The sequence below is a fragment of the Chiloscyllium plagiosum genome, unplaced genomic scaffold (assembly GCF_037043375.1).
Source record: "Chiloscyllium plagiosum isolate Xiang-an unplaced genomic scaffold, Cpla_swu_hap1 HiC_scaffold_25, whole genome shotgun sequence".
Taxonomy (NCBI): Eukaryota; Metazoa; Chordata; class Chondrichthyes; order Orectolobiformes; family Hemiscylliidae; genus Chiloscyllium; species Chiloscyllium plagiosum.
This window is the reverse complement of record NW_028270163.1, coordinates 35,311,762-35,326,333: the sequence shown is the minus strand read 5'-3', so window position 1 is coordinate 35,326,333 and position 14,572 is coordinate 35,311,762. Positions and strand designations below refer to the sequence as shown.

General features: G+C 39.0%; 1 protein-coding gene and 1 long non-coding RNA gene across 7 annotated transcripts in view; one reads left to right on the top strand and one right to left on the bottom strand.

The window, feature by feature from the left end:
• The window catches only part of sdk2b (sidekick cell adhesion molecule 2b), a 1,001,963-nt gene that overhangs the window by 692,692 nt on the left and 294,699 nt on the right, over positions 1 to 14,572 (top strand). For all 6 annotated transcript variants that reach the window (XM_088000610.1, XM_088000613.1, XM_088000611.1 and 3 more), the window contains 3 exons: positions 5,646 to 5,841; positions 13,076 to 13,174; positions 14,013 to 14,204. In XM_088000610.1, coding sequence (XP_087856736.1) covers positions 5,646 to 5,841; positions 13,076 to 13,174; positions 14,013 to 14,204 — 487 coding nt within the window. The remainder of the gene's footprint in view (positions 1 to 5,645; positions 5,842 to 13,075; positions 13,175 to 14,012; positions 14,205 to 14,572) is intronic.
• Positions 13,422 to 14,572, bottom strand: part of LOC122562153 (uncharacterized) — a 103,330-nt gene continuing 102,179 nt past the window's right edge. Inside the window, exons 5-6 of the long non-coding RNA XR_006315246.2 lie at positions 14,073 to 14,217; positions 13,422 to 13,555 (exon numbers count right to left, since the gene is read on the bottom strand). This is a non-coding gene — a long non-coding RNA (uncharacterized LOC122562153). The remainder of the gene's footprint in view (positions 13,556 to 14,072; positions 14,218 to 14,572) is intronic.

The following is a 14,572-nucleotide window of genomic DNA, read 5'->3' as shown; positions in this document are numbered from 1 at the left end:
AGGGGATTAGAAAGTGAGTAATTGGCCAAAACCTAGTTATGAAATTTACAGCAAAATGTTATTGTTTGTTTGACACAAGTGATCCAGTTTGTGACATTTCAACATTCCTTGGCAACACAATACAAGCCTGTTTTATATTGGACTGAGTACTACTACAAGGAGTCAGTGTCCTTTAGGGTGCGGTAGCAATCCTGAACTGAAATCAAAAAGATAAAACAGTTACCAGTTCCAAATGTTGTCAACTCAAACATTCTTTGGCTGTTTTTGCAGCTCTTCAGATATAGACACGTTTTAAAAAATACTTTTTCCTGCAATTCCTGCTTACTTTACATTCCTACATCCTTCCTCATATCGACAATTGCCTGGAAAGAAGATTCACATTTTCATTGCACCCTCTCCCTCAATGAAGGTTACATGTTCCACTGTAATGTTCATATTATAATTGGCCTGACTTGACCCTGTAGCTGTTGTCCAAATATTGAGCAGCCTCAAACCCCATAAGCTTCCTTATGATTTTAGTGCCATGTCCTTCTCCACCCTTCAGTTAGTCTTTTGCCATTGCTGTGTGGACTATCCTCTTGCTGTCTTCCCCTGGCAGTAAGTCTGAGAAGGGGAATTCCTTGTGTGGTGAAGAATGGACATAAATTCCATCATTACAATAATTCTGTGATACAGAATGCTGATGATTCACCAGAGGGCACACCAGCACTCTTGGAGAAACAGTTTGTGATTTGTTAAACAAACAAGGAGTCAATACTAAAACCTTCACATTTCAGAAAACTCTTTCAGAAACTTGTGAAAAGTCATTTTTTATGTGAAGCATTTGAGAACCAAACCAAACAACTTCTCTGTCTATATCCACCTGCAACAAGACTTGGGCAGCATCCAAGCTTGAGCTGATAAGTGGTAAGTAACATCTGTGCCAGACAATGACCATCGCCAACAGGAGAGAATCAAACATCTCTCCTAGACAGTACCTTCTCCTTGTTGAATCCCACATTATGAGTTACCTTTGATCGGAGAGACTTAAGTGGATCAGCTGCAGAAATGCTGTGGCTACAAGAACAAGCAGGGAATTCTATGGTGAGTTAATAAGTTCCTGATCACAAACTCCACATTTCCCCCACAAATCCCTGTCCAGTGTCTACAAAGCACAGCCAGATGCATGCAGCTCCAACTACAGTCAAAATGTACAACACCATGCAGGACAAAGTAGCCCATTTGATTGACACCCCATCTATCAGTCTTAGCATTCATTCCCTTCACTGTTAGCAGAATGCATCATCTAAAAGCTGGCGTGCATAACTTGCCAAGCCCCTTTAACAAACCTATGACCTTTAATACCTAGAAGAACAACGTAATGGATACATGCAAACATCACCATCTGCAGGATTCCCTCCAAGCCACACTCCATCCTGAATTGGAAATATGTTGCCATTCCTTCAGTGACTTGCTGGGCCAAAATCCTGGAATTCTCTCAGAAACCAATACTTACATCACATGGGCTGCAGCATTCAAAAATGCAGTTCGCCACCACCTTCTCAAGTACAGATCGGGATGGACTATAAGTGTCAGCAATATTCATATTGCATGAATGAATACAATGTTGAAAATTTATTAATATTTCATTGTATAGGTCACCAAACACGTTGAGGAGATTTTAATTCATTTTGAATTTTAAGAATTTACAACTTTGTTTTAGTAGTCAGGATTGTGTGAGCAACATCAACATACTTGAGCACAAAATAGTTTCTCTAAGTTTATAATTGCTTCCTGCTCCTCAGTAAGAAGTTGCGCCTCATTGTGTGTCCCTGAACCAGGCAGGCCAACTAAATCTCAAATATTTACTTTAAAGAGCCTCAGTTTCCCTGGATACATTGAAAATAAAAATTGCTGGAGAAACTCAACAGTTCTGGCAGTACCTGCCCAGAGAAAACAGAATTAATATTTTGAGTCCTGTGATCCTTCTAGAGCAATAGCCTAGTCTCAAATCACAAGAAACTCTGTTTCTCTCTCCACAGCTGCTTCCAGACATGCTCAGTTTCTTCAGCAATTTCTGCTTTTATTTGTTTCCGATCTCCACCATCCACAGTTCTTTATACCATCACAGTTTCCCTGCATTCGGAAGGAAAAAAATGTCCCAAAGTTTTTTTTTATTATTCCTTCCTTCAAAACAATGTACTTTTATTTCATGTTCTGTTATTTCTGAATCATTCTCAGTCAAGTTTCTTGTGATAATGATCTACAGTGTAAAGCTATCCCAGTTACACATTTGAAGGTTACTGAGAGAGGCACAAGAATGGTTAGTGTGGCAAGTGTCAAAAATACCTTGCATTAGATTAGAAATCACACAACACCAAATTATAGTCCAACAGATTTATTTGGAAGCACTAGCTTTCAAAGCACTGATGAAAGACTTAAGCTAAATTTGTTTAATATTTCATTCTATGACACTGCATAGAATCATCCTGTTGTTATAAATTCTGTGGCTTATGATTCTGCTCCACAATCGGGTGATGAAGAAGCAGCGCTTCGAGAGCTAGTGCTTCCAAATAAACCTGTTGGACTGTACCCTGGTGTTGTGTGATTTTTAACTTTGTCCACCCCAGTCCAACACCGACACCTCCAAATCATGACCTGACATTAATCTATGTTCTTAATGAAAAGCTATGGATCTTGATCTTGGAAGCTGAAAGAGAAAGAGTTCCATTCCATGATGAGTTCCACAAAAAGAACAGGAGAAAATCATTACACCTTTCTGCTTAATTGAAAGTAGCTTTTCCTCTGTTAAGGATTAATGTGTGGTGCATGCTCTGAGTGGGTGCTGCATGTCAATCCACAAACCCTCTTCCAAAGTACTCACAATTTCCCCTACAAAGATATCTGCATCCTTGGGTTTTACCCACATCAATTTTCTATATGGTTTGAGTAAAGAAATTTCTGTCTGTTCAGATTTCTGAAATTGACCTGTGCTGTAAACTTTTAATTAGATTCCAAACCTTCATATAAATTCTGCAGTAAGTAGAACCACTATCCTTCCTGAATCATTCTGAAAAGTCAAGGATGCAGAAATATCTCAGTGTATTAAAACCTGAACTTAACTCACAAAGTCATTAAATTGAATTAATGAAGTACCCACAGGATCATGAATACTTGCCAAATCCCAATTCTTTAGAAAAATCCTTGGCAGCCTTACTCAATCTACAGCATTCGTCAACCAAGATAAAAGGGATATTTGGTCAACTGCGATCCAAAATTTATCAATATGTTATATCATTTGTTCAGATTGTCTTGTTTAGTGCAAGAGAGTCAATGTCAGATCTAACTGTGTAATGTTAGAATGTACTTTTCTGTATAACAGTCAACGGCAAAACATGATTAACTAATGATTTTCAAATATATGATGACTTTTGATTAACTATATAGGAAATGTTCATTTTCTCTGGTTGAAGATTCAATGCCATTGTGAGCAGATGGATCAGGAGAAAATCCAGTAAAGTTGTTGGAGCATGGAATGTTTTGCCACAGAAAGTAGCTAAGGTAGAAATAAAAAATACAAATAAGCATTTGAAGCAAGGAATATGAAAAGAGAGCAGGACAAAGGGAGTAGTTTTGAATTGCTTTAGTTGAGAGACACAATGGCTTGGAAAGTCTCCTTCTGTGCTACGTACTTCTGTGAAAAGTGAGGATCAGAATCTTGTTGAGATTTGGATTGTGGACAACCACAACAAGTACAGTATTTCCTAATGTTATGTGACAAAAGTAATGAGGTAGAACTGTAAAATCCACTCAGAACATCTTGGCAGTCAATTTAAGATAAATCCCTTGTGAATCTCAGCAAGATGCGACATGATAGTCTGGGTGAGTCACACTTGATTCCAGTTGCAGAGATGAGCATTCAATTAAGCCTTTATACAGCAAAATAATTCAAAGCTAATCTACACTCTCCTCTCTGATTCAATTTTGATGCAGATGGTGAGAAATCTCATCAGTTCTTTCCCTGAGGTTGGCAAGTATGTCTGTTAGAGAATTTCCAAAAGCATTAACTTATTGAATGCATGTTCCCTTAATTTCCTGTAAGTTAATTGCTTTCCACCACAATTAGCTGCTGTTGTGAAAAAACTAAGCATTCTGGGGTACTCAAGAAACATCATAATTACAAATGTTTGGAAGCCAATCAATTTCATGTTACCTCGAAATCTATTCATATAAGAATTTTAACTTTTCAGCTGTTTTTTTAAATCAAAAAATTGGCATTGATTACTGGATTCCTCCCGTCCATCTAAATTTAAACTGTCATTTTAAATTACCTGTAATTCTTTAAATTGAAACTTTGGACTCAGTCAGAAGGCCATATATAATGAGACACTCCATCACTGAGGAGAGAGACATAGATCATTTAGTTCTTGGCCCACCATAATTCCATCCTATCATGATACAGCTGCTCTTAGGAACAGATCAGTGAAAAAAGTCTGGGCTGCCAACAGCGATGGTGAAAACTCAATCTTCCATTGCTCAGGCTAATCAATTAATGTCAAGTCACACAACTTAAACACTGGCTATACAGGAGTGTATGAGGTACCAAATATACTGACTGAGGTACATGGACAGTCAGTCCTTAATTTTATTTCACTGTGGATGTTGACATACATCACCTTATTTGCATTAACTTGACAAATGTTAACCAAGAGTAATTGTGCAGTTTGAGAAGCTTTTACAACCAAATCTGTTCATAGGTTAAACCTGAAAAGTTTCATAGTTTATGAATGTAGAAATTTAAGTCAATATGGAATCATGGGGCAGCATGGTGGCTCAGTGGCTAGCGCTGCTGCCTCACAGCATCAGGAACCCATGTTCAATTCCAGTCTCGGGTGACAATCTGTGTGTAGTTTGCCCATTCTTCCTGTGTCTCAGTGGGTTTCTGCCAGGTGCTCAGGTTTCCTCCCACAAAGATGTGTGTGACAGGTGGATTGGCCATGCTAAATTGCCCCATAACATCTAGGGATGTGCCGGTAGGTGGATTAGCCATGAGAAATGCAGCATTACAGGGATAGAATAGGGGGCTTAAGTCTGGGGGGGATGCTCTTTGAGGGATCGGTGTAGACTCAGTGGGCCAAATAGCCTCAGTCTGCACTGTCAGGACTCTATGATTCTATGTTACAAGGTCACAGTAATCACTGTTTATAAAATGTTCTGCAGCCCTAATTAATCCCAGGAAACTGTTCCTGGATCAACATGATTCCAGAAGAAACTGTTATGCCAAGATTTGTTCTTTCTCCTATTTAGAATCAAAGTTTGTAATATTTTTGTTGAGGATAAATATGAGTGCACCTTTTGATAATCTTATAATGAAGAAAAGGTTTTGTATTATCTCTTAAATAGACAAAAGTAGTTTCCCCATTAAAATGATCATTTTTATATTATAATTTGAGAATAATGCATTCAAAAAGTTCCACACTGAAGTGTCATCTGTTCTGACTGGTAACAAACTGAAATTGACTGGGTTTTCATTGAAGTTGATTTGTATATAATAAAACTTGTAGTCACAGAAATTTGCTTGTGGTTGCTGAATACATGTTAGTTGACAGCAGTACTTTCTGAAATGTCCCCTTCTCCAAATCTCCATAATGTTGTTACCATTTCAGCTGTTGGCTTGGGAGCCTGGTCAGAGTGAAGACTTCACAATGGTAACAGTCCAACCAAATTTCCAGGATATGGTCCATGTTGGGTACATCCGAGGCTTGAAGAAGTTTACAGAATATTACACTTCAGTGCTGTGTTTCACTACACCAGGTGATGGCCCCAGGAGTCCAGCTCATCTTCTGCGCACACATGAAGATTGTAAGTACTTTCTCAGCACCATGAGTACTTCCAAATATTCATAATGCAAGGTCCAGAAAAGTTTTACAAGGACGTTACCGAGACTAGAAGGTTTGAGGTATAAGGAGAGACTGAATAGGCTGGGACTTATTTTCCCCTGGAGGCTGAGGGGTGACCTTGTAGAATTTTATAAAATCATGAGGAGCATAGATCAGGTGAATAGCCAAGGTCTTTTGGAATCCATAAAATTTAACGTGAGAAGGGAAAGGTTTAAAAGGACCTGAGGGGCAACTTTTTCACACAGAGGATGTTTGCATATGTGGAACTAGCTGCCAAATGAACTGGTAGAGGCAAGTACAATTACAACATTTAAAATAAATTTGGATGGTACATAACTAGGATAGGTTTAGAGGGATATGTGCCAAACAGAGGCAAATGGGAGTACTTCAGTTTAGGAAACCTGGTTGGCATGGACAAGTCGGGCCGCAGGGTCTGTTTCTGTGCTATGAGACCCTATGACAAGATGGATGGATTTATTACCCATAAAGTTCTAGATTCTGCTATTTGACAAAATTGTAATGAATTGTTCTGAAAATCCCTTGATTTTCAAAATGTACTAAATATACTCTCTATATTAAACGCAGCAAATATTATATATAATTGCAAGCAATGAACTTGATTGATATTCGGAGCTTTGTGTTGAGCGTAAGTTATAGATAGACCTTCCTCTTGTGTCAACCTGTGGTTACAATGCTTCCAGAATTAACACAGGTCGAATAGCTTAAAATATGTTAGGCCATTTTATTAAATGTTTGTATACCTGAGCCACGCAGTTATTATATACTGGAAATTGGGATGGAGTTTCCACTCTCAGACCAGCAGTAAGGTTGATCTTAGCCAGGAAGAACACAAGAGAAGCCCAGGTAAAATTGCCTGTCCAACTTAACCTCCTTTGATCCTAGTTTCTTGCCAGCAGGTGCCAGGCCTCTGCTTTATTACTGGATAATGCCATGCAAATGAGACTGGTAATTAAGTGGAATGACATAGTTCAATCTTGCTACAACACAGATAACCACCATATTGACTAATCTGCCTTAACTAAAACATTTCACCCACATAAATCAAATAGCGTTCCTGTTCCTGATCACCAAGGGGATCACTGATGGAAACAGTGTTTGCCTTCATGGGAAGAAGAATTAGGTTTAACTATAATATCACTTGAAAGCAAATAGTCTGCCAACAATTATGTATGGTGAATTATTACTTGGTGAGTAATGAGAGGACATTTCGATAGGCTGAAAGCAAAAACATCCCCAGACTTGATAGCATTTACTTTAGAATGCAAAGATTTGTAAGACATTGACAACCGCAATGATAATCGTCAGACAGTGGAAAAATAGTACATTGGATGCGGGTTAATATTGTGCCAATATTCAAAAGAAAACAAAACTGAAGGCAATTTTGTCTTAGTTCAATTCCACATTAGCAAATTATTTCTGCCACAACAAACTGATAAACAACAATCAGCATTGATTTAGTTGTTGAAAGTCTTAAATAAGTATAACCTCCTTGATTTCATTGAAAATATGAGAACCTAAATCAAACCCTATGAAATTGTCTTTTTTTCTGAGAAATTTATACATGAAATATTATCAATGATGAATGATATTCAAAGCTTTGGTGATTCAAGGCATAATTCAACTCTGAGTGAGAAAATACCTTGAAGGCAAAGGTTAGAAAGTTTGTATCTGAATAGGGTGAACTGTTTAGAAAAGTTCCCCAGTGTTCAATATTGCGAGCTTTAATTTTTCTAATTTATGTCAATGACTTTGATTCTGAAATTCACTGCAAATTAAGAAAGTTAAACTAGGAGGGGCAGTGGAATTTAAGGATGTAGCTTAGAAACTATGGAAGTAATTTAATAAATGAGTGTTCAAACCATAGTCAATTAAACTTAATATAGAAACTGGTAAAACATTGCAGTAGTTATGCGGATATATCATGAGTTGTCTTGAAACAGCCAAGCATGAAGTTGAGTATGATTTGGTAGCCTTTGTGGACTTGACATCTCTCACCAATAAAAGGCACCAATCAACCTGTCAAGACCCACATGGGAAAGTGTGTTGATGCTGAAGCTCCACAACTGCCAGCATTGTTACAAGAGTTAGAGCTTATCAAATGACTCAAAATTCCCAGTTTACCCTGCTGATGGACTCGAATTATCAAGCCAGGTGTCCATGCTTAACCAGAAACTATCATTTATTACTAAGAAATCAATTCTAACCACAGGAAAACAAAGTAGGAATCGTCAACTTATGATAGAGTCAGAGAGTCATAGAGATGTACAGCACGGAAACAGACCCTTCGGTCCAACCTGTCCATGCCAATCAGATATCCCAACCCAATCTAGTCCCACCTGCCAGCACCCGGCCCATATCACTCCGAACCCTTCCTATTCATATACCCATCCAAATGCCTCATAAATGTTGTAATTATACCAGCCTCCACCACATCCTCTGGCAGCTCATTCCATACACGTACCACCGTCTGCGTGAAAAAGTTGCCCCTTAGATTTCTTTTATATCTTTCCCCTCTCACCGTAAACCTATGGCCTAGTTCTGGACACCCCGAACCCAGGAAAAGACTTTGTCTATTTATCCTATCCATGCCCCTCATAATTTTGTAAACCTCTATAAGGTCACCCCTCAGCTTCCGACGCTCCAGGGAAAAGAGTCCCAGCCTGTGCAGCCTCTCCCTATAGCTCAAATCCTCCAACCCTGGCAACATCCTTGTAAATCTTTTCTGAACCCTTTCAAGTTGCACAACATCTTTCCGATAGGAAGGAGACCAGAATTGCACGCAATATTCCAACAGTGGCCTAAACAATGTCCTGTACAGCCGCAACATGACCTCCCAACTTCTGTACTCAATACTCTGACCAATAAAAGAAAGCATACCAAACACCTTCTTCACTATCCTATCTACCTGCGACTCCACTTTCAAGGAGCTATGAACCTGCACTCCAAGGTCTCTTTGTTCAGCAACACTCCCTAGGACCTTACCATTAAGTGTATAAATCCTGCTAAGATTTGTTTTCCCAAAATGCAGCACCTCGCATTTATTTGAATTAAACTCCATCTGCCACTTCTCAGCCCATTGGCCCATCTGGTCTAGATCCTGTTGTAATCTGAGGTAACCCTCTTCACTGTTCACTACACCTCCAATTTTGGTGTCATCTGCAAACTTACTAACTGTACCTCTTATGCTCATATCCAAATCATTTATGTAAATGACAAAAAGTAGAGGGCCCAGCACCAATCCTTGTGGCACTCCACTGGTCACAGGCTTCCAGTCTGAAAAATAACCCTCCACCACCACCCTCTGTCTTCTACCTTTGAGCCAGTTCTGTATCCAAATGGCTAGTTGTCTCTGTATTCCATGAGATCTAACCTTGCTAATCAGTCTCCCATGGGGAACCTTGTCGAACACCTTACTGAAGTCCATATAGATCACGTCTACTGTTCTGCCTTCATCAATCTTCTTTGTTATTTCTTCAAAAAACTCAATCAAGTTTGTGAGACCTGATTTCCCACGCACAAAGCCATGTTGACTATCCCGAATCAGTCCTTGCCTTTCCAAATACATGTACATCCTGTCCCTCAGGATTCCCTCCAACAACTTGCCCACCACGAGGTCAGGCTACTGGTCTATAGTTCCCTGGTTTGTCTTTACCGCCCTTCTTAAACAGTGGCACCACGTTTGCCAAACTCCAGTCTTCCGGCACCTCACCTTTGACTATCGATGATACAAATATCTCAGCAAGAGGCCCAGCATTCACTTCTCTAGCTTCCCACAGAGTTCTCGGGTACACCTGATCAGGTCCTGGGGATTTATCCACTTTTAACCTTTTCAAGACATCCAGCACTTCCTCCTCTGTAATCTGGACATTTTGCAAGATGTCACCATCTATTTCCCTACAGTCTATATCTTCCATATCCTTTTCCACAGTAAATACTGATGCAAAATATTCATTTAGTATCTCCCCCATTTTCTGTGGCTCCACACAAAGGCCGCCTTGCTGATCTTTGAGGGGCCCTATTCTCTCCCTAGTTACCCTTTTGTCCTTAATATATTTGTAACAACCCTTTGGATTCTCCTTAATTCTATTTGCCAAAGCTATCTCATGTCCCCGTTTTGCCCTCCTGATTTCCCTCTTAAGTATACTCCTACTACCTTTATTCTCTTCTAAGGATTCACTCGATCTATCCTGTCTATGCCTGGACATGTGCTTCCTTCTTTTTCTTAACCAAACCCTCAATTTCTTTAGCATTCCCTATACCTACCAGCCTTCCCTTTCACCCTGACAGGAATATACTTTCTCTGGATTCTTGTTATCTTATTTCTGAAGGCTTCCCATTTTCCAGCCGTCCCTTTACCTGCGAACATCTGCCTCCAATCAGCTTTCAAAAGTTCTTGCCTAATACCGTCAAAATTGGCCTTTCTCCAATTTAGAACTTCAACTTTTAGATCTGGTCTATCCTTTTCCAGCACTATTTTAAAACAAATAGAATTATGGTCGCTGGCGCCAAAGTGCTCCCCCACTGACACCTCAGTCACCTGCCCTGCCTTATTTCCCAAGACTCGGTCAAGTTTTGCACCTTCTCTAGTAGGTACATCCACATACTGAATCGGAAAACTGTCTTGTACAAACTTAAGAAATTCCTCTCCATCTAAACCTTTAACACTATGGCAGTCCCAGTCGATGTTTGGAAAGTTAAAATCCCCTACCATAACTACCCTATTATTCTTACAGATGCTCGCATCCAAATCATTTATGTAAATGACAAAAAGTAGAGGACCTAGCACCGAACCTTGTGGCACTCCACTGGTCACAGGCCTTCACCACTCTCTGTCGTCTACCTTTGAGCCAGTTCTGTATCTAAATGGCTCGTTCTCCCTCTATTCCATGAGATCTAACCTTGCTAATCAGTTTCCCATGGGGAACCTTGTCGAACGCCTTACTGAAGCCCATATAGATCAAATTACTGCTTTGCCCTCATCAATCTTCTTTGTTACTTCTTCAAAAAACTCAGTCAAGTGTGTGAGACATGATTTCTCACGCACAAAGCCATGTTGACTCTCCCTGATCAGTCCTTGCCTTTAACTTTACTAGTTAAAGCTCTATCCTCCTTCTTGTCTATACAGACAGACAAGCAAACAAACATAGATGTTACAGGTGCAGAAAAATACTGTGAACAGAGTTTGTGTGAACAATACAGGGACAGCAGCCTCCAGACTGCAAAAGAGACAAAGGTCTCTCTCTCTCTCTCTCTCTGTATGCAGTGAAGCAATCAAAACTAAAAGATAGCTAGTTCTTCTTTCCCATCAGTTGTTGCTTGCTGTTGTCTCTAACCAGTGACAGAAAAAATGAACAATTAATGTCATACAGCATAGAAAGAGGTCAGTTGGCCCACCATGTCTATGTTAACGAACACATGACTACACTAATCCCATTTACTTGCAGTTGGTCCAGCACCAGCCCACAGGATTCAAGGAGCTATCCATTTTGTTTTTTCTAAGATTTTCTTTCTGCCCATCTTCTTATTTTCAGATTCTCTCAGGTTTTTTGCAGAAGTCATGAGAGAGGGTGCAGAGGAGATTCACCAGGATGTTGTCTGGGATGAACAGTTATGAGGACTAGACTGGTCAGATTTGATTAGTTTTTCTTGAAGTAGAGGAAGTTGAGGAAGGATCTGATTGAGGTTGTACAAAATTCTGATCGGCTTAGACAGGATTGTTTGTAAGAATCTCTTCCGCAAGGCAGATATGCCTAAGATCAGAGGACCTATGCTTAAGGTGAGGAGCAAATGGTTTAGAGGAGATCTGAGGAGAATGTTTTCACAAAAAGGATGATAGATATATACTGCCTGAGAGGGTGGGGGAGGCAAGTAATCTAGCAACATTTAAGAAGCATCTGGATGAGTACAAGACAGCAGGGCACAATAGGCTGTGGACCAAGTGCAAGAAAATGGGATTAGTGTAATTTAGTGTTTGTTGATCTGCATAGACATGGTGAGCTGAACGGCCTGTTGTATGACTCTATGAAGAGCTAGCAATCTTTTAGTTTCTGATTGCTTCACTGCACATAGAGAGAGAGAGAGAGAATCCCCTGTGTGTCTTGCAGTCTGAAGGCTGCTGCCTCTGTATTTTTCATACACACTCTGTCTACCTGCCGTGGAGCCAGTCAGAAAGTTCTTGTCATGCTGACAACTCCTGACCTTCACAACGGGTCCTGATTGTACAAACCAAACAGCAGTCCATCTCTCGGCAAAACTTGCTCTGCACATGTGATGATCCCAGCTGATGAATCTCCTGGAAAGTCAGACCTCAGATTGAAATCTGAATGAGGCAATTTTGCACTGAAAGCATGCAATATTACAGAGTAGGTTTTAACAATGAAAGGGAGGTTTATTAAACAAAAGAAATGAAGATGAATAGAATAAACCAGACAATTTACATGTAGTACACATTTAAAGATTTTGAAATACTCTGTAAAAGCATTAATCTCATAAACATTCTTTATAAATCACCTAAACACCACTATTGTACCTAAATGCACACTTGTACTTGCACAAGTGAAAACTGCCTCTCGGCTTACTTTAAGTGTGATTTCTACATCCACTTCGGAACATCTGATAGCCTCCTTTGGAACTTTCATACGTCCGAGCTTAATTGTTCTCAGCTTCAAATAACTTATTCCAAATACTTATGATCTGAACCTGAACTCCTGACTATAATATAATCTACTTTTACTATTTTCTCCTCTTCTTAGGAGTACCACTTTACACATTAATCTTCACTCAAGATTTCTGTAGAACTGGTCTGAACTTTTCTTTTAAGTTATGGGAGTTTCCCTTAAGCTTATGAAAAAAAATACCAAATCCAGATGTGTCTAACTGAAACATTAATGCACGATTGATCCCTTTCTTCAGTAATAAACTGTCCTAATGTAAATAAAAACTCATTAGTCTTGGAAAGGCTATCTCTCTGAAACTCCATTGCTACGTGTTGAGCAGAACAAAAACTGTTGAACTGGATAGCCAAAATAGTAGAACAAAGGTCAGAGAAAACTGTGTTCAGACTGTACAATATTACACTGTTATTGTGCCGGTACATTTACTATGGCAATTGTAACTTCATGTTTGAGGGTCCAGGTGAAGATGCCCGAAAATAATCACTTTACTATTTTCTTCAGATCCTGGTCCAATTGGACATCTCAGTTTCACAGAGATCCTGGACACCTCTTTGAAAGTCAGCTGGAGAGAACCACACGAGAAAAATGGAATTCTCACAGGTCAGACTTTCAGAAGAATGATACTATTGTGTCTTTTTTAGAATGAATTTCCCCAACCTAACTGGACATCTTTGTCCTGCAGCTCACTTCATGGCCAATTCACAGAAGATGAATCTCCTTTTTGGAGATTTTTTTTGGTACATTGGAAGATGAGACGTATTTAGTTGTGCAAAAGTAGATAAAATAATACAAAATGAAAGAGGAGAAAAAGCCGTATGATGTTTATTGATTTTAGAGGAGTTTAATTTGTGGATTTTTTTAGATACATGTCAGGCTAATTAATTTATTGCAGTACTTATATGGGATAGCCATTTCAGACACCACAGTTTTCAGATTATAGAAGCAGAAAAAGCTGGACAGACTCAGCAGCGCTGGCAGCATCTGTGAAGAGAAAGAACAGAGTTAGGTGTTTCAAGTCACTGTCCACAGATGTCGCCAGACCTGCTGAATTTCTCCAGCATTTTCCTTCTGTTTATTTCAGATATCCAGCATCTGCAGTACTTTTCTTTTACTTGCATGGTTTCAGATTATGTACTGCTTGCATTTGTATAGCACTTTTTCAAGCATATTTTTATAATAAGAAAATAATTAGCACATTTTAATCTTTAAGTTTCCATTACCAATGAAACAACCCAAGAGAGTGTAATAATTCTCCAGGATTAGTCAATGATCTCTCTGTTTTCATATAAAGATACCGCAAGTTTTGTGTCTCTGGTTTACAATCTTATCTAAAATTGCAATGCTCAAAATAATTGAATGAATTTCATTTTTATTACAGTCAGATACAAAGGATTATGAACAAATAACTTAATATCTTGCACTATTGTTTTGTGTCTAGGTTATCGCATTTCATGGGAAGAGTATAATCGTACTAACACACGTGTGACCCACTACTTACCTAATGTGACATTAGAGTACCGTGTTACTGGACTGACTGCTCTCACGACATATACCATTGAAGTAGCAGCCATGACGTCTAAGGGACAGGGTCAGACCTCCTCATCTACCATATCCTCAGGGGTTCCTCCAGGTATGAAGCATACCTACATTGGTTATCGTGACACATTTGCATGAGTAAATAATGATGATCAGCATCTTCATTATTCTAAAATGGTGATTAATTAACTTGAAACTGCACAATCTCATTGGTTTTCATTGATAAAGTCATCATTTGACTTTATAATGTAAATTATTTGTGAATTTATACAAATATAAACACAAAATATAACCTTTACAGTGCTATCATGACTTATTTCTCAACTGCCAAATCCACTTTCCATGTGCTGCCATCAAGTGTTGATAAAGGTGAAATCCAGACAATAAAATGATGCAATTATTCACTCATCAATTCACCAAAACTAATTCAATTAAAATTTAACTTTGCAAATGTTTAACGTA